Source organism: Stylophora pistillata, chromosome 1, assembly GCF_964205215.1.
Source record: "Stylophora pistillata chromosome 1, jaStyPist1.2, whole genome shotgun sequence".
Lineage (NCBI taxonomy): Eukaryota > Metazoa > Cnidaria > Anthozoa > Scleractinia > Pocilloporidae > Stylophora > Stylophora pistillata.
In genome coordinates, this window is record NC_142519.1 from 18040391 (window position 1) to 18061102 (window position 20712).

At 39.7% G+C, this 20712-nt stretch overlaps 1 protein-coding gene, 1 long non-coding RNA gene and 1 pseudogene across 2 annotated transcripts; 2 read left to right on the forward strand and 1 right to left on the reverse strand.

Moving 5' to 3' along the window:
* Positions 1–5118: 5118 nt before the first annotated feature.
* Positions 5119–11475, reverse strand: LOC111321256 (uncharacterized). The gene is made up of 3 exons (XM_022924087.2): positions 10963–11475; positions 8725–8773; positions 5119–8496 (listed from the first exon to the last, which is right to left on the reverse strand). The coding sequence occupies exons 1-3, from the start codon at positions 11351–11353 to the stop codon at positions 6669–6671; spliced, it is 2268 nt and encodes a 755-aa protein (XP_022779822.2). The 5' UTR covers positions 11354–11475; the 3' UTR covers positions 5119–6668.
* Positions 10391–13008, forward strand: LOC148741484 (uncharacterized). The gene is made up of 2 exons (XR_016002076.1): positions 10391–10652; positions 10930–13008. It is a non-coding gene; the product is annotated as an uncharacterized LOC148741484 (long non-coding RNA).
* A 5298-nt stretch (positions 13009–18306) lies between these two features.
* Positions 18307–20710, forward strand: LOC148741485 (melanocyte-stimulating hormone receptor-like; annotated as a pseudogene).
* The last annotated feature ends 2 nt before the right edge of the window (positions 20711–20712 follow it).

Here is a 20712-nt window from a genome sequence, read left to right on the forward strand (position 1 = left end):
AGTCAAAAATTATTTTCACAACGACAAGATTATGTAAAATTTGCATTCAAATTGTTTCTTCATTCGCCTTAAACACCTTCTTTTTGGAGAGGAGTTGACTTTTAGAATAAATGGAGGTGAACGATTAGAAAAACATTCGTTAAACAAAAAAACAGGTATGATTGTGTATGTCTGATGCACGATCCTCGCAGTAGTGCAGATTGTGTATGTTCCTCATTCATGGTGCTTTTCATCAACACAATGACGCGTTTAACGTATCCTTTAAAGTATACAGAATTCTGATGTATTACTTTACTTTAGATAAAAAAGAATTTCATGATCCAGAGAATTCTCAAGAAAAAAATATTACGGTGAAATGGATGGCATGTATTTCTTTGCTCCTTCCCCTCAGATGACTAGAATGAACACAACGATCTGTGTCCAAAAAAAATTAGTGTTGTAGTATTCAAAGCTGAAAAAAAATTATAAATAGTAAGGAATAATTAGCAAGTAAATTTCCATTTTGAATAAAAATAATTGCTTTGTGGTCTGGTTTAGCCAATGCTGGTTGTGCTGACGTCTACTGATCTTCAGGGCGAAAGGATGAATATTGAGGTTCTTACCATTTCATTTCCCAGATTATCAAGAACGCGGGGGTAATGCGACTGATCGATAAAGGAATACATTGGCTTCAATATTTTTTTCAAATTTCAATACTCCATATCAAAAAGGGGGGTCATCGGTTGGACGGATTTGCAGTATATTGGGCCAGTGAAAATGTTATGAGGGGAAACTGTGTACTAAGAATGATCGCAAAGGAGTCCATAGTGCCGCCAAAACTGCCATGTTTGTATTTAGTGTATGTTAAGGAAACAAATTCTACAAGTATTTTCGTTCGACGTATTTCAGATATCTTATTAAGACAAACGTGCTTACGGTTCATCTTCAGAGCACGATTATCAAACGTTCTCAAAGGCTGCAAAGGTATATTTTCCTCTTTAATCTTGCTCATTCAATACGCAGGGTATAACCTTTGTCCTGGCGCAGTGGAAAGCGCCCACAAAGCTCCCAGATGAAAAGAATGCCAGAAATTAGAGTTATAAAATGAAAATGCTAGAACAATCTCTTGCACAATCTAAATTCTGCATGATAAAATTCAATTTTTTTCAAGAACAGAATTGCAAGTTAGTACTATACACGCGAAGGATGAACCCAACCATCAGCCCATCATTGATTTACTTAATATCTAATGCAGGTATGGCCTCGTGTGACTCCTTGGTGAAGTTGTCACTGAGAAAGGAGATAGCTCAGTTACGACAGGAAAAGGACACCAAACGATCATGGATGTCTGAGATGTGTGCCGACCTGGTGTACCATTGCAAGCGACATGCCAACGAGGACTTTCTACCGACAGGCGCAAAGGGCTCTCCGCATAAACCAACTGGAAACGACCGTTATAAAGAACATTCGTCTTGTTCAGTTATGTAACTCAAAGAGATGTGAAGGGTTAGCAGAACCGGCGAGCCTGGGATACAGACATGTTATTATTTTGAATAAAGATACTTGATCAAATAGAGTATTAAATAACTATCTTTAAACAGTTGTCTTTCTAAATAAAAAAAACCTTGGTTTGTACTACGAAGGTCAAAGTGCACATGAAGATTTTTTTAAAAACCAAGCAATTAAATGTCATTTGCTATTGATGAACAGCGCCTTATTTCAAAGGTAGAAAACATGCCCCTTTCCGTTTCGCACGATATTTATTACTTTTTATTAGTTCTTATTAACCGAGCGGGAGGTCTGTATGGGAGAATCTCGACCGAGGTCGCCAGCACAGACCGAACGCAGTGAGGTCTGTACCAGCGACCGAGGTCAAGATTCTCCCATACAGACCGACCTAGTTCGGTTAATAAGATGTTTATTATATGGCTGTGTCTAGAAAGCAACGAAACATTATATTCTTTGTAACTTTTTTTTCTACACCGGTCTAGATGCCGGTCTAGATGGGAAAATCTACAACGCTTTAAATATTGATTTCAGCCAATCAAAGCCGTGAATTCGGTAGTCCTTGTGAGACGCAGCCATATAATAAGCATCATTAATAACGGTTCTCTACTCTCACATTACTTTTGTAGTCTGAGCAAGTTACATTCAAAAGACATGGCCATCTTCGGCTCTTTACGACTGATCTGTAGAGGTGGAGACCTCGTTCAGTCGGTCCTTGATGTGACATACAGCTTTGGAAGTCTCTCCCCTTCAATGCTCCTTCGTTAATTACATCTTTCTTTAAGGATGTGATGCTTGAAACGACTTAATACTAATTACCTGTCCGGTAAAACCTCTTTTGCGAATTTTGCGGAATCTATCAAGTCAGAGCTGTCTGACACGAATTCCTTCTTCATCATCAAATGTGTAATGCCAAAAGAATGGATAGCTGTCTACTAAAGCATGCATTCTCTTATTTGTGCTTTGATCCAGATCACGAAATGTCTTGTTTTGGAGGGATTGGAGATGCTCGGTTGAACATTTAGGGTCTGTCACTTAAACAAAGTTTAGTTGTTTCAACAAAACCGCTAACAAGTGAGCCGAACCTTTTATCTGAACATTTATTTTTGTGAACAAAAGGGCCGGAAACTGATAGTACAAGAGCATTTATTTCATTAAATCAACCTTTTTGTAGAGAATTCCTCGTGTAGAGAACCGGCTGATTTCGAGGTAGTCACGTGAGATCTCAGCTTGGGTATAGTTTCCACAAAGTAGGTACGAGTTGAGGTTGGGGTTTTCAAACTGGCTAGGAGGCCGAGTAACTCCTCGCCGCAGAGTTTTCATTTTGATTTTGCTGTCTTTTCTATTTTTCCCCTACTTTTCCCTTGTTTTATTTAATTTATTTTTAGCAGTTTTATTTTTTAGGCTGACTTCGTTTTTATGGCTACTGCCCTATGGACGCCAAACCATAATGTTGTCCTGTTGAGTGGGTGGACAGTGGTGGCCCATTTTTAAATTTTGCGCTATGGCAATTTTGGATTTCGGAAACTAATGGCCGATTTTGGATTTTCGACCTTAATGGCCGATTCTAGACTTTGGACTCTAGTGGCCAAAGTCCAATTTCGGACCATAGTGGTTGATTTTGGATTTCGGATTTTGGATTTTGGTCACTGAGATGCTTGGAACCATTCGACGCCCCAATGCCGGAGAAAGAATGAAAGTATTCAGCGGTCAATTATCTACAGCTATAAGTTCTCTGTAAGCGTCACAGGAATTACTGAACATTTCACATGAGCTTACATCTCATACAAAGTGACATACAAAATGATTCCTGCGCAAAATATATAAATATCAGTCAACTTCCATATGGAATGACCGTCGATGGCTTATGTTTGTAAAACCCAACGTCAGCCTGCTTTACCTAGAACTGAGAATGCCACAAGGCGATTTCGGTCAAATTCTGCGGAAGATCCGCGCGCAATGCAGTAGTTAATGTCTGTCCAATTATCAAAAAAAGTGTGGATAATGAGCACGAGAGAATTTTGACAATTATTGCAAAGAACCACAATAGACAAACAGCAAAAATAAGCTTTACGGTATTATAATGTATTTCTATGCCTCTTGGTAAGAGATCCAACTTTTGAGCCAAAATGAATGTATTTTTGTATAGTATGTTTTAAATGCGAGCGGAAAAAAAGAGTTATCCTTTCGTGTGTCAGCAAATGAAGTTCTTTAATGTCTCGCCTGGCGAAAAGTAAACATTAAGTAAAAGAAGTCTATGTGTAATAAATGCGTCCACAGAGATAGAAATGCGTGAAACTTGGAGTATAACATTGTCCCAATACACAAACTTGATAGCCTCTACGAAAAGTGACCGAATCATTGCGTTTAACGAGCCCCGGAAAACGAGGCCGTCCGCCATTTCGAAATATGCTAATATTGTAATCCTCTTTGATATCATTCTTTCAGTGCTTTGTATTATTCATTTCCTTTATTCATGACTAGAAACGCTTGATTGCACTCTCAGTCACACAAAGCTCCTCGCCCTCCCCCCCAGCCCAGCTTGATTGTACTCTCAGTCACACAAAGCTCCTCGCCCTTCCCCCCCCCCCCCCAGCCCAGCTTGATTGCACTCTCAGTCACACAAAGCTCCTCACCCTCTCCCCCAGCCCGGTATTTAAAAACTCTCTACACCGACAATTAATCCTACATTAATATTCAGTTTCCAGATGTTCGAGTGACAATCGTGGACGCGCAACGAGTGCAAGAGAACCTCCAGGTCGCGGGTTCAAAGCACTCTATGGGAGTTATTCTCAAAATGGCTTGGGGACCGAATAACTTCTCCCCGAGTACGATTTGGAGCCGGTGGACAAGGAGTTACTCTCAAACTGACTTGGGGGCCGAATAACTCCTCCCCGTGGAATTTCCGTTTTGTTTTTAATGTCATTTCTACTTTTTCTCCCTTATTTTTTTTCTTTCCCTCTTTGTTTTTTTATTTTTCCCTAAGCGGTTTCCTTTCTTGGACTGACTTCGTATTTATGCTTGTGCCCTGTGGACGCCAAGCCATAATGTTGTCCTGTTGAGTGAGTGAGCGATTGAGTGAAGGAGTGGACGGTGATGGCCTATTTTTAGATTTTGCGCACTAGCAATTTTGGATTTTGGACACTAGTGGCCGATTTTGGATTTTGTACATTGGTGGCCGACTATGGATTTCGGACACTAGTGGCCGATTTTGGATTTTGGACTCCAGTGGCCAATTTCGGATTTTGGACATAGAGGTCCGATTTTGGATTTTGTACATCAGTGACCAATTATGGATTTTGGGCATAAGTGGCCGATTTGGATTTTGGACACAAGTGGCCGATTTTGGATTTTGGACCCAAGTGGCCGATTTTGGATCTTGGACACAAGTGGCTGATTTTGAATTTTGGACACTAGTGGCAAATTTTGGATTTTGGGACACAAGTGGACGATTATGTATTTTACAATACCCACCACCGATACAGAACAACAGTTTCCATTTCTTACCCAAATATAACTTTTTGACTGTTGCCGTTTACGATTAGCCAATCGGATTCAAAGCCAATGCTATCACGATTTAGTCACATGCGCATTCCCGCTCTAGGTGGCCATCAGGAATAACCAGTTATGCGATTTCAAAGTAAGTTACATGTTTATTATCAAAGGGAGCGTTTCCTGACATATCCAACTGCAGAAGTTTTCTCTCGCTTAACAATGACATCTATGATGCCTCGAATAATCTTCGCCGTATCTAGGTAGTGTAATATCATGATTTTGAGTTGAAAGCAAAAGCTAAGAGAAGTTCTAACATCTCATCAGTCCCGTCTGTTACAACACATGTATCAATGCAATGTTTGTCGCTGTTTAATTTGGGGAAACTTCAGCCTCTCGTTATCAAAAAGAAAAACTACATTAAAAAAAATTATTTACAAATAAATTAGCAACGCTGATAAACTTTTGCTAGCATTTAGCTTCATTAAATACTTCAGCGGCCCTTATTAACTTTTTAACCCTATTTTATGGAGTCTTTTCAAGGGCCTGTTTACTCGAAGGTGAGAGAGTCCAGGTAAGTGAAGTAACCCGCTAAGCCGTGGTCGAAATTATATACAATCTTACAACCCTAAGATATCGGGGTAAGGTTGTTGGCGCCGTTGCAATTGTGACGTGAAGGCGACTCCGGCTAAGCGGAAACGTTTACATGGCAAGTGACAGGGTTCATCTATCCGGCAGACCGGGCGACCCGCGTAAGCGGAATAGCCCAGCTATCATGTAAATGTGATCAAGATAAGATAAGAGATTATATGTACAGGCGGGTTGCCCCACCAAGGCGGGCTACCTCACCTATCTGAGCTCTCCCACCTCCATATGGAAACAGACCCTAAAACATGCGAACTCCGAGGTTCAGATTCCTTGCGTTACCGTATATCATCATGATGTTTTCATGAGACATGAGAAATGTAAATGAAAATCTTTCAATCATTACTCGAAAACTTGACTCGTAGAAGCACCTATTTTATACTGGTGATCCTCAGGCAGCTGGAGGGCGTTAAACGCATTTTTAGTTTTATAATTACAACCTCATAGTTCGCATGTTATTGCGAAGCGCAATAACCTATCTAATCGTACGTTTGCATTCGATTGAATCATATTTATAGCCTGGTCAACCATGAAACCCGTTTTCCTAATAAAACAAGTAGGTTCAAAAAAGGCATTGTAAAGATAAAAGTATAAGAAAAAGTAAAAGTAAGAAATATCATAAAAGTGCAGAGTCCCACGTGGTCCAGTTCTTGTAGCACAAGTTCAACGCAGATTTGATACGCTATGTCGCATTAGTCACAGTATTTGTGGTGTAAACCGAGTGAATGCTAATGCCACCATTGCTACTGTGGTAATAAATGCACTTATAAAAACGGTGTCCTCGTAGCTATGAAATGGGTAAAGTTCCTCACTTTCTTTGCTCATAATAAAAAATAGACTGTGCTGAAATGTCTCACCCGAACTAGCTCACGCACCTATGGTAACCCTCTCCCACACTTAAAAGGCGCATGCGATTTTGAAAATGGAGGTAGAAATCCGTTGTTCTATATATTAAAGATAAATAGGGAAATAGAGTTCTGCTGGTTTGGTCGGATACAGTTCTGCTCTTATTTTATCTGAGTGTTTTCCTGTTCGGATAGTTCTTTTCAAAATGCCTCATCATAGCCTTTGTCTTGGCTTGATTTGACTTCTGTGAGCATCTCATTACCAGCATTATCATTCACATGGTCATCTGAGCCAAATCCATTTGTTTTACAATCAATTTTCTTTGGTTTTGTTCCGTCATCGTCTTCGGCCATCTTGTTAATATGAACCTCGGAGAGCATGATGTCTCGGCTGGCTCCATTCAGGTTTGTGCCATCCATGTCAAAGTGTTCAACGTGGTCCATGTGATGCTCCATCTGGTATGCTGCAAAGAAGTAGGTGAGCGTTACTGCAAAGAAATCTTCAGTCATGTTACCATAGATGGCGTACTTTTCTCGAATGGAGTTACGGATAGCTGTGGCATAAGCGAAGAATCCAATCAAGATTGTCCATCCAACGTGCGAAATTCCCTCTACCACTGGCTCAAGAGCCATGCAAACAATCCAGAGATAAAAGGGAGCTGCCAGGGCCAGCATATAAAGATATTTCCGGTCTTCTCTGCCAGCGAACTTAGAGGCAGCGTTCCCCATGGAATACCATGGTGCCACGATTGCAATTAGAACCTTTTGAACACTCGACATGGTGGGTTGAGTCAGTACGTCCAGGAGACCAGTAGAAAAGTGTGGGCCATGGGGATCTAAGTCTCCAGCTTCTATTTTAACTGCTCTCCATAAAGCCACGCACATGAAACACAGCATGATGGTGTAAGGAACGCCAGATGCTATAGACACTGCTTGTAGAGCTTGCAGTCCGTGAGTCCCACCGGAATAAAGGAGAGCTGTAGCACAGGCACCTTCTGTTAAAGCCCAGAAAACGCGCTGAATGACGGGTGGTTCTGCATCACCATTAGCTGATAGACAGTCGATCACCAGGGAGCCGCTATCGGAGCTTGTTACGAAGTAAAGGACGATGCTTACAAGTGAAACTATTGATAGGAACATCCCCAGGTCACCCTGTTGGTCCATAACATCAAACCACATTTCTTCTGTTTTTCGAGTCGAAAGCCGGACAAGCTTCCCAGTAGCGTTGCAGCAACCAGATTCAGCATCTCGTTCCATTTTCAAACCCGCGCTGCCAAAAATGCTAAACCAGAGGAACGAATAAATTATCGGGGCCGTCATTGTGGCGTTGATAAACTGCCTGATGGTTCTTCCTCTTGAAATCTTGGCGATGAACATTCCCACAAAAGGAGACCAGGCGATCCACCATCCCCAGTAGAAGATGGTCCAGGTTCCCATCCAGTGTTGGCTGGATTTACCATCTGGAGCATTATTTAGTTGTGCGAACGCATCTGTATGGAAGCCGAGCTGAATAATCCACTGAATATAGTAGCCAATACTTTGAACGTAAACGTTGAGTACATGCCAGGTGTTCTGAAAGAAGAATGTAACAAGCATAAGGAACATTCCCAGGATGAAGCAGATCTCGCTGAGGCGGCGAATTCCAACTTTTAGACCGCTGACCACTGAGGCTGTGGCACATGCAGTGACGCACCAGATAATGATAATTTGATTGGTGGTCGTGATTTCAATCTTTTCCCAAATACGGTTAAAGCCAGTATTCATCTGTATAACACCAAGTCCAAGGCTGGTGCAAACGCCGAACATGGTGCACACCACGGAAAGTATGTCTACTGCGTCACCCATCCAGCCAAAGATCTTGTCGCCAAGGAGGGGATAGAAACAAGAACGCACGGTCATGGGAAGGCCCTGCCTAAACCCGACAAATGCAAGTAGCAGGCCGACAATGACGTACACGATCCAGCCGTGAATACCCCAGTGAAACAAAGTAACATTCATGGCATCCTGAGCACGCTGATTGTCATTGTACCTGAAAATAATAAGTACCAAGTACAGTGTAAATCATTGGTGATATTAATAGTTAGTGTCAACAATAAATTAATGATAGTTTTAGATCAGGAACGTAAATTAAAACAGCCTTTTCAGTCCTCTTACTTGCAGAGTGCGACATACATATATCGTTCTGTTTGCAGGAAGCGATTAAATCCTTTTTCTAAAATACTAAGTTTGCCATTTTGTTGTTGTTGTGATGTATTACCTGCCATAGTAGCGGTTTTTAGTGTCGGAATAGTGCCACACAGGTTCAGCTGTGAAGAGACAAAAATAGAGGTTGAGAATACTGTAAGGCCTTCCCTTTTACCTCACCTCTCGTCTTTCCCCTCCCTCATTCCATGTAATAGTCAACCTACTTGTATCCAGAGATTATAATCTCTTGCTTTGTAGCTGTTCCTTCACATCCAAGCATTTTATTGTACTAAAAGGATGAGTATCCATTGGTTATAGCGAATGTTTTGAAAAATCTCTCCCCCTCCCCTCCCTCCTTTCTCCTTCTCCTAAGAATATGCACCCATCCTAAATTCTAACGACGCGTTATCTATGGCATTGATAAAGGGCTTCTGATTCAAGGATTCAGCCGTACTGTGGTATAGTAGAACAATCAGAACAGTTACAGAGCAGTAAAATTTTTTTTGGTGAAATATTCTGTTCTGGATTTCTTGACATCTGCCTATTATCCAGCAATGGCATAGTCACCGCAAATATTATCAGCATTTTCTCGAGTATCCTTTTCAAAATATATGCGTTTGCTGATAAAAAAAAAAAACGTTTGGTAGGAGCTAGCGCCATGAAACTGGGCTGAAGCGAAATCAGAATTGATTAGGGGCCAGTCAGTAGAAATCGCCCAGAGGGGTTGGTTGATTTTTTGCAGGATCATTGGTTTTCAGGGAAACGGAGTGGGGATCACTCGCTGCTAACAAAGTAAAAAAAGCAGGGGTGACTACAGAAAATTGTCCGCCAAATTGACCCCCCTCCCTTGGGAGATAAATATTGATCGGTCCTCTTACACAGGCAAGAAAGGGAAGCCTAAACACTTCTATTAATCAATTCGTAATGCTCTTAGCTCCTGCAAACCCGATTTGTTTGCTTACCTAATTTATTTGAACTCAATCGTATCGTTTGCAAGGCATGTCAAAAGAAATGATACACCTTCCAAATTGGCTTAGCTGTCAGTTCGGTTCATAACCGACTCTGCACTCGATCTGAGTTGTTTATCTAAGCACATAGTTTGCGTGACTTGGGTTTTATACTTTGCGTTATTGACGCGATCAACGGAAGAATTTCCGTCTGAAGAGGGCCTTAAAAAAAAAAAAAAAAACAATCGCATTTAACAGTCTGACGGTTTGCTTTAAATCTTTCAAAGATGCGAGGACGACATTTACGATTCAATTTAATTTGGGTTCGTGAACAGGTCTGTACAGGTTCTGTTATTCTGTGCATTTTAGACAAATGGTGAATGGTTAAAAAAAGATTCGTTAAAAGCCTCGCTTCTCGGGTTGATAGAACAGAACATTAGTCTTTGATGTATATGTCACAGTTGCGAATTCTATCGCAAATAAATGTCCAAGTTCTAATGTTTAGTGCAGAGAAAATTCCATTTCATTCACGTTTTTGGTATGTGATGACACAGATGCTCATGATAAACATCGCGTGCGTTGTTTTGCGGTAATGACGTCGTCGTAGGTGAATGGAAAATACGCTCCTTTTCGATTTCTTTCATTTTCTATTGGTTAAAAGTAAAAAGTATGATAGAAGAGATCACTTTTAAGTTCTAGAATGCTGTTATCGTCAAGTAAACTTTGTCGGCGTAGTTAGATGCTTTGACGCTATTTCAAAAACGAGCGCAGGCCTTGACAAAAAAACAGGAATTTGAAATCTGTACATATTTCGGTATCTAATTACACAGACCCCTTGGAGACCACGCGTTTGATTAAAGTAAAAAAGCTCAGGTTTGACAGGTTTTTTGAAATAGACCAATCAGTTACACGCAAAAAAGTCATACGATAACGAGTGCGGACTTACTCACTAAACTGTTGGGAAATTACTGGAGTGATTGACATCAAATTTTTTTCCATAGCAAATTGTTACCCAGCGAGTCAGTCTGACAACGAGAAGAGGGAAAATCATCAGGTAGAGAATATTTTCCATACGGAAAACTACGTCGGAATAACTTTCCCGCACGATCTCATATAAACGTCCGTAAGACAACATAGTAATTGGTGAAAAGAACACAGTAACAAGTCTGGCTATTACAGTCAACTAATAGAGCAAATAACAAAATTACTGCGAAAAATATGGTTAGATTTATTACTGTTTTATCATCAGGAAAAAAAAGAGCATGTTTTATACGTACAGACGAGGAAATTATAAATCTTTTACGAGGGTGATATTACTTTCGTCCCATTAGACTGGCGTATACAAACTAAAAACCGGTACGTACCAACTCCGAAGAAAAACAAACCGACGCCTATCCCAGCTGCGAACAGCATGGTGAAGTACGTTGCGTCGCTGAAATCCGGTCTGTCATCCGGTTTTCCCAGCTTCATTTTCCCGTATTTCGAGAAATACAGGACTATAATAAACACAGCCCATACATCTTGGGTACCAATGTACATCCAGGTGCAGGTTTCCGTGATCCACTTCATGGACTTCGTCAACTCATCGTAAGCGACTTTTGCTTCGACTGAGCAAAATATCACAAAGGCCCAAATAATCGCGGCCGAGATGGAAGTGACGATGGGGTTAATTCGAATGTTTACTCCAAATCTTCCAATTTTCTTTCTGACTCGAAACCAAGTGAACTTCTCCGAAACGTTACTGTCAATCTCCATATCTGCAGTGCGACACGTTCAGCTTTAGTGGTACTGCTGTCAATATTGCGCTTCTTGTCGCACAGAGCACAAGTCGGTTTATTGTATGTCGATACACGAGACCTCTTTAAATATTGGTTTGTTTTTTTTTCGATGGAATGTGATTGTGTAATCTCCCCTCACACGCCCACTGGACTTGTCACTTTTGTTTCCGTCTGCATGACAGGATTTGTGTTTCACTCCAACTTTAGCACGTACTGGGGTCAATTTACTGAAGCGCGTAATTTTACTGGCTAGCACATCGAGCTAACTCGGATATTTCCTCCGCTAAAGGGCTTCTAACTTCGATTTCATTCATTTTTACTCGGTTTTATTGCATCTGAGATAGACTCAAGGTCAACTTAAACGTTGATACAGTAATAAGTGTACCACGTATGAGCGCCATTTGTAGCACGTGCGAGGCACATCACAACCTGACTCTAAAGGGATAAAAGCTGAACTTCTCTAACAAATCCCATCTGGAAACTCGATTCTTCTCTAACATGCTGTGAGTAAAACTTGGTCAAATAGATTCAAAGCTTAAAACAGGTCATTGCTGCAATATTGTTCTAATTGTCAGATTTAAGAAGGAAACGCTCGTTCTTTAGACAGATTATCGACAAACAATGACCTGCGCACCGACAAGCCACTATGACAACGGAATTGCCACCTTAACCGACTTAAAACTGTTTATATGTCGCCGATTAAAAATATCATCGAGAAAAAATAACACACGATGCTCCTCTGAACAACGCAGAGCGTCATGCGAATGACACCGAAGGTCACGAGTGAAAAGTGAACTAAAAGTTTCGAACTTGAATGTTCAAGGAAATTTAGTTCGCAAAATAGGAAAACTAAGTTTTAATTTGATTTCAGTGAATTCTTCTAAATAAAGTGATACAATGGAGGGGTCCTATTTGTACCAAGGATAGACACCTTACCAAGGAAGCTGGATTTGAAATATTTCCTTAGTGGTCATAACCGTTGATGTAATAAGAACTCAGACGGTATTGTGTGTAATCAAATCTATGATATTTGAAAAATTATTTGCTGATCTGCCAGACGTAACCTTTCACTTTTCCTTATAGCAAGTAGCCAATGTCGTGAAAGGAATTGACGATTAATTGTTGTACGATTACGGTTTGAGAGTACTCTTACTTCCGTTCCATTTGGATTTGCTAGTTTATCAATGAAAGTGCTGACTGATATTTTAGAAGCAAGCGCCACACAAGTGGAAACACTCACGCAACACACTGTAAGGACTCACGCTCTGAGTAACAGTGAACGAAAAAGTAAGCGATATTAACCGAGCAGGTTTCTTTGAACCTCTTTAGATCACGCTGCTATTCTCCCATTTTTTACCGAAACCACCTGAGTGACTGAAAACTTTGACGTAATCAAAAGTGAATTTGGACGTTCGCTTTTGAAGTAAACGCGAGACTTAATCTTATTAGTAATTATCCTTCCGCGTTTGTTGCGTTGCGTATTATAATTTCTGAACAGATCTTGTCTTGTTCCCTCACTCGTCATCGCTGTCGTTGTAATCCCTTCTTATTATTATTTTCTTTTTTTTTTTCATTTTATGCCATCACTGCTTTGAGTTCGCCGGGATTAAAAAAAAAGCGTTGTGTACCCAGTATGTTTCAATTCTCATTGGTATTTTTTCAAATACGTACTCATCTCTTATTAAAAGAAGTCATGTCAACAATACGTATGATAACCGATTTTAAAACGAGTCTTATCCCTCTTTTTAATGGAAAAAGAAAAAAGCCGGGCGAGTTTAAAATATGGGTTATTGAACATGATATACCAGCAAGGGCTACTTTGAATCGAGATAAACGTGAAAGAAATGTTCTCAATCTGAAGAGCGGAAATATTTACCAGGGGCTCTCGTTACGACACACTCATGTGACTCTCTGACACGTCTTAGAATCTGCCCTAAATATCATACATTTAGTAGTGAGCCATCCCTTCGAGAACATTCCATCTCGGCAACTTATGATGTAATTAGTATTTATTCCATGCATTGTTGTAATGCGCAGTTGATCATCCCGTCATGGAAACGGCGCAATATAAATCCACAATTTTATTATTTTATTATTTTTTTATACTGATTGCTCTCATTCGCATGTTAGATAATCCGAGACGTGATTTGCTTCGAGTCCTTGAAAAAAATATTTGTTGTGCTCAATCCACAAACACATCTAATATCGTGTTCGCACTTCCCCTCGCCAACCTCCGCCTCCGCTTGGGTTACAAGGAAGTTGGCTCTGGCTATTCTCTGCTACAACGATAAAGTGGTCATGACCGTTGAATCTTTTCGCAAGAAATACTTTTACTGATGATATGTTCTTATCAACGTTCCATAACACTAGGCTCTGTCTTGTGCGTTTAACATAGCCGGTGACTGGCCTTAATACAGAAAGAGAGGAGGGGACATGGAGAAAGATCACTTGGAAGGATCCCAAGGAAGTGTTCCTCAATTGTGATCTAGGTGAAAACAAGATCGCCCCATGTTGCCTCCAATTTTACGACAAAAAAAGAACTTTTGCTTAAGCACTTTTCAATTGGATTACGTACTATTTTAAACAACTGTTCCAGCAATTGATATTTTCCCTGTGCAGCGACACCGGTACCCTTTTCACCTTTAAAAAAGGTGGTTTCGCCCTCAGAACAGAATGACGGGTTTCAGTCACGACCCTTTCCCCTCTTAAATCGACTGTCTGTGTATCAGTTCAAAGCGGGTCCCATGATATCAATCTGAATTCCTACAACCAAGCAGTTTGCGGGAAGAGTACAAGTTCGAACATGATTGGAACCAAAGGTTGAATAAAACACTGAACGTACCAAAGATCGAGAATACACTCGGAATCCGCAACTTCACCTTCATTTATTTTTTGCAAATGTTAATTTATGCAGTTAAAAACGATCACCTTCCTTTTTCTGTCAGTTACATTGTAGTTTACGCCTGCTGTGCGTACGGAATTGACGTTAGAGTTTGGTTTGTATTTGTCAAACAGATTCTGTGAGAATTGTGGTTCTCTATGGTTCCAATAAATTCTACAGAACAGATCCATTGATTAAGAATATTTTGATAGAATTCGTAACTGAACAATCCAGCAGTACTCTACTAGCAATCGTCCAGCAGAGGTAGTGAGTCATCTGGGAAAAAAAGAAAACTACTTCATGAGTGGGCGTTGAACTTTAACGAATTTGATTGCCAACTTTTTAACAAATCAACCGGTTTCGAATGCTTTCTACCCTTGCTTGTAGAGTTATTGACTGTTCTTAGACCAAAGGGTTGAAGATGTGTCGTAAATTGACGTATACAGTTTATACTTCTCAAGGCGAAAACTAATATTTGAGCAAATGATTTCTTTGTTTCTATGCTCACAGAGCTCGAGATATATGGTTTCCTAATTTTTCTCGGCACGTACCGATATCACCAATTTACTGCCGTGAAGCGTTTTACAGTATGATGTAATACAAAAACGGATACTATTTACAACGTGACACCAAACATGAAAGGTGTGAACTAAAATGCTAGAAAAGTGTTATAATGCTGTAATTATTTGTTAAGTTCAGGTTTGATCATATTTATATAAAAAGCTTCTTTGAGTTTTAAATCAATTGAGTTGTTAGCAGAATCCAGAATACTAAAGCAAAAAAGGGAGTATTTGTTCTTACAAGAAGGAGATGTGCTGAAATGCTTAAAGATATGCGAGTTTTTATCGCTTTCCGTGTGCTCCTTTATCCTAGTAGAGAAAAGGCGACTAGCGGAAATTACATCCCAACAATTGTTGGAGTTTAAGGTCCGCTATTTTAGAATAATAGCCGACAAAAGGGAGTTTAAAGTAACGTGTATTATAAATAAGATCAAACCTGAACTTAACAGCATTATAACACTTTTCTAGCATTTTAGTTCACACCTTTCATGTTTGGTGTCACGTTGTAATTAGTACCCGCTTTTGTATTACATCATACTGTAAATATTTTATTCATCTACTTGTCTGTTATATAATTACTCACGTTCAGTTACTCATTGACTGAAGATGGCATAAGTATGCCGAAACATGTCTCTCAAAACAGCTGTCTATTTCTTATAATATTTTCAATAATAAGAAAACTTGAAAGATTCTGGTTCTTTAGCCCTTTCGCTGGCAGACGTACGAATTCGTACGCTCTGACCCTATCCATACTAAAAACCTCAGCGGACCCCCAGATAGTATTGTTTTGAGTTCTTAAAGATTATTATGGTTTGTCAAATCACATTCCTTCATTCTTAGCCGTTTTTCTCGCTGTTTATAGCTAAATTTGACCGGTTTTTCGCCAAAAAAAATTGCTCACGCAATACTATCCTTTTAAAAATGGGGTCTGCATGGATTCCGGTCGAGGAAGCACGGCGAATTGTGTTAGAGAATGATCCTAACGAAGTTTTCTTTTGAGGGAAAAGGACCGTGACTATTTGGACTTGTGAACTGTATCTTTGAATGTATGTCAAGTATTTCATACTGCATTTTTCCCTGTGCCTACACTCCTGAAGGTTGCTATGGATTGTAATTTTTTTATAAGAACAGAACCATTTTTACCTTATGGTCCATTCATGGTTCTTTGTGTCCTTCGTGGTTACTATTTTGGTGATTTCAAGTGAAGCTAGCTGGTTGTTACTCAAGTATAGTTTTGCAATATCACGTATCCTCTAATTTTTTAAAATTGCGAAGCCGCACCTTGATGAACAGTAAAAGGCATAACTTTGGTTGCAATCAAGATAATTGGATGAAATAAAAAGTGTTTGGTTCCTGAAATAATAACTTTTGCATAATACAAATGATATGCTCACAGGTACGTTTATGCCTTGTCTTAGTAGCGCAGGAAAAACAACATACTCTTAAAACATTTTGTTATGCTTGGCTTTTCTTTCCCCAAGTTATGTGCACAAGGACCCATATGTAACAAAATAGTTATAAAATGGTGGTAAATTTTCTGCTGATTAAAGTGATGTATAGTTTGTTGGGGTTGAACTTAAAATGTGATGAGCTGTGGCCTGATTTGTCGGCTTACATCATAGAAAAATATTGAGTCCCCAGACCTGCCAGCGAAAGGGTTAAATCATATGATACCATCATCATCATCCTGTACATTGATCACTGTTGTGTGTCAGTTACTTCCTGAGATATATTATGGTGACACTATCTCTATTGAACGTTCTGTTCAATAAAACCTCCAGGTCAAATTGTAAATCTTATTGGGTTAAAAATTATTAGCAATTTTAATTTAATGTTACTTCAGAGTACTACTCAACATATGATTAATTAAAAATATTGCTTGTGTTCTGATCTTTATATGCACCTATCTTTTTTCCAAAATTATTCCATTTGCAACCCCATATCCACCTACTTCAACTAAATTTTTCTGTTATTTATTGAAGATACTGTCCCACAAAACCCAAATACAATAATTATAGTAAACGTTTGCTTGCAACCAACTAAAAATAGATCTTTGTGCCCTAATGGACAATGGAAAACTATGCTCAGCCTTGTGTTACTTTACATGTATGTGTATTGTCCAAAATTAGTCATACATTCAAACCAAATCAAGCTTCCCATTGCTTCTAGTGTAGATTACATCATTTCCTGAATGTCTGGGCCCGTGTGTGAAGTTTTGTCCTCGTGTGCTGGTACACAAAATGCCAAAAAATATTCATATGAAATGTTTCCCTGGAGTTAATTTCAAATCACTTGCCTTGGAAAAGACAATCAATGTACAAACTTCAGAACTCAATTCCACTTTGTTATGTAAACAAAATCGACTGAATCTATCAGGCCGCTATGGGAGATGATGCTGAGTTTTTTTTAGTTTTTTAAAATCCTTAGGTTACATGCACAACCTTTTTTGTCAAAATGAGACCTGTAACAAAGTTTGGCCATTGACACTTGTCATGAAAATGAACATTTCAGGACTTTTGTATGCTAGTTATCTTGTTTCATTGATGAACAGGAGCAATATTGAAAACTAACTAATCAGATGTTAGCTCTTCTTATAGAAACTCAATAGGACACCTGCAGACACTAAAAGGCAGCTCTGAATTTCAGAAGGCACACGTATGAATTGAAGATTTATTTTTATAAATACGCCTGTTGAAATCAAATATATGTTGTGCTTTTTTGGCTGAAGTGCTTTTTTGTGCTTTTTCAGCTGAAGTGATAGCTGGATCATGAAAGTTTCACATTTATTGTCAAAGCATGCAAGTACAGTTTGAACCGAGAAGGTATTCAGAGATTGGACTCAGGATTTGAACTATAATTTAAGTTTTCCCTCGTCCATCCGACTAGATCACGGAGGGTCGTGGGTTCAAATCCCATCTGGAAACTCGATTTTTAAAAATTGTTTATTTTAATCTATTGAATATTGTCCATTTATTAAAAACTAGATCATTGGTAATGCAATTCAAGACTATTTATTGGCTTAGCCATTATGGTATATCAGCCAATATACCATAATCCACAAATATGGTAAGCGTACGTGTCAGCTTAAAATTAAAAGGGGGCTAAAAATTTAATAAAATTTGATAATTCAATTTAAAGTTTTTAATAAAACAATTATTCCACTCGCGCTTGTCGGATATGTTAAATATCTCTTGTCACGTGTCAATCAAACTTTTCGAAAATTTTTTCTTTGGTTTAGAGTTGTTGTGTTAAACTAAAAGGGCAATAAATCATCTTGTCGGACCAAGTATTGAAGCCTGTTGTCTTTAAATGTGATGTATTTTCCATTTAGTGAATTTGTTTAGGCAGGAGGAGAGGCCTACGAAAGCAATTGTTCTGCAAGACCTCGCGACCCCGTAACGGAAAAGTGTGTGTTAGTATTCTTGCTTACTGAGGTGAGAAGTTCTTGCGACGACTTGCAAATAAGCTGCATTTTGTTGTAAACACGACATGAATAACTCAACCAACGGCGCCAGACTGATTTCAGAAGGCGACAAAGATGAAACAGTATGTTCCTGGATTGTTTCCATGGCACAGGGTAAAACAGGAACAATTTCACTTGGTATTTTTTTCATCGCCGTCTTGAATATCGTGCTCGCAATTACTGCTTCTCGTGGGAACATTCTGGTTTTAATTACTCTGAATAAGGAAGATACATTGTCAGCGCCTTCAAGAGTTCTTTTTCGTTCTTTGGCTACCAGTGACCTCTTTGTGGGCGTCATCTCGCAACCCCTTTACGCCATTACTCTGGTCCCAGAGGTTCTCTTCTCTCTACCGGAGTACGATAATTCAGCGCGAAGCGCCGACCAACGAGCTGCAATGCAGCGAGCGTAGAGATTCTCTAGGCTCGCTGCATTGCAGCTCGTTGGTCGGCGCTTCGCGCTGAATTATCGTACTCCGGTAGAGAGAAGAGAACCTCTGGGACCAGTATTTTGTTCATTGAAAATGGCCATTTAGCCTTGTGTCGTATCATAAGATATCTAACATTTGTCTTAAGCACGACTTTGTGCGGGGTTTTATCATTGACACTAACTGCCAATATTATGTCTCGACAGACTACTGGTGTTGTTACTGAAATCCAGTTATCACCGTATTATAACCCGTTCTCGGGTGATAGTAGTCGTGGTCTTATTTTGGACTTGCAGCCTTGTCACTGGCACAGCTTACTTGATAAACAGAAGAATCTTTTTCATTGTATCATGTCTGGTGATACTGCTTAGCATTGTCATTTCTGCCTACAGTTATTCTAACATCTTCTTTCTTCTTCGAAGCCGGCAGCGAGTTAGAATTCATGATAGTCACGCTCGGCAAAACAGTTTTCAAATGAACAGAGCGCTAAGATTCCGTCGACAGTTTACAGTGCATTATGGGTTCATCTCACTTTGGTTATGTGCTATGTGCTATGTGCTATGTGCCATTTTCAATAATAGAGGCCATCGCGTTTCGGATTGGAACACTTCTACCTATTTTTATCGCTGGAACATGCACCGCCACGTTGATTTACTTGAATTCAACGATTAATCCTTTTCTTTACTGCTGGAAAATTAAGGAAGTGAGGCAAGCTGTGACGCAGATATTATGCAAATGCCTAATGGCAGAAAAATATAGAAACAACAGCCTCCATTTGGCGCAAAGATGTGCCCTTGTTATTTTGTTGTTTCATGCTGTTTTAGGCACCTGTCATTGTTTATCCTCCCGGAGGGGGGAGGGGTCGGAGAATTTTAGTTATGTCAGGTGGTAAGTTACTACTTGTCACGTTTGGTTCATCTTGAGAACATAATAACGGCTTGATTGTGCATAGGCTTAACACCAAAAGCTCACCGTAAATTTTCGATTTGCGCTTCGCTCCGCTGGCCGGTAAAAAAAAGGAAAGGAAGAGACTTTAGTTTCAGACACAGTTTCAGTGTCGCTGGAAGTCACATACCAGGGTCATTAGCCGAAATCAAAGTAATGATCATCGATCACCAACGTAAGAAGCTTTTACTTGATTAAAACATTTTCAACGTCAGTATGCCTACATAATTCAGGGTTTCATTAACAATGAATGTTCGATGAAAATTTGGCCAAAAAAGAATAGAGTGCTTCAGTAAGGAGAATGGGTTCGCGTTGTCCTTTCTCTCAGGTCACGTGTAGGATAGAGCTCCCGTGTGCGGTGACAGCAGCTAAGTTACTACACGATTGGTTTCCGGTGTTCACTCTTTCACTGCTTCGTTGCCACTGTATTTAGTTTGAAACCGTTTGAAGTACAGGTTGTTTGGAATGTGGACTTGGCAAAGTCTTGGGGCAAGAATTCCATGTAACCCCAAACATTAATTATGCATTCAGTCTTTGTTCAATGTAAACAGTAGCGAGAACAATGGAACTCATGCAGTTGAACGTCATTTAATTGGGCTCAAACTGGAAGAGCTACCTCGTGCAACTTTCCAGTGGAATTGTTGAGCGGGCTACAACTAGATGGTTTGCGCGCGCTCGTGATGGATTTCCTGGGCGATTTAATTTAAATTTTCTTCTTTGCCTTAAAAAGTTTCGAATTAATCAAGGGATTTACATTTTTCGTTTGTCCTTGAAGACATGCACGAGGAGTGCCATGTTTACATAAGGACTTCGGATAGGTAGGGTGACCTGTTCCCCGGCCCCTCCCCCGGGAACCTGCCTAGCCATGGTTGAAAAAAACCAGGGGTATCCAATCAATGAAATAAAATATTGGTGACAATCACAATCAAGCAATACCAATGAATATTTAGATAAATTGATTGATATTGATATTCAAGAACCAATTAATGCCTAGAATTTGTTTGGGGAAGCCAATTGATTTGACCATAAAGCAATGAAATTAAATTTTGTTGTCAATTGACA

What these genes read in the sequence shown, in the direction of transcription:
- LOC111321256 (XM_022924087.2), bottom strand. Translation starts at nt 11,353, where the DNA reads ATGGAGATTGACAGTAACGTTTCGGAGAAGTTCACTTGGTTTCGAGTC. An exon ending in TTTGTTTTTCTTCGGAGTTG is followed by an intron (nt 8,774 to 10,962) that starts GTACGTACCGGT and finishes GTCTCTTCACAG; the next exon opens with CTGAACCTGTGTGGCACTAT. An exon ending in AAAAACCGCTACTATGGCAG is followed by an intron (nt 8,497 to 8,724) that starts GTAATACATCAC and finishes TATTATTTTCAG; the next exon opens with GTACAATGACAATCAGCGTG.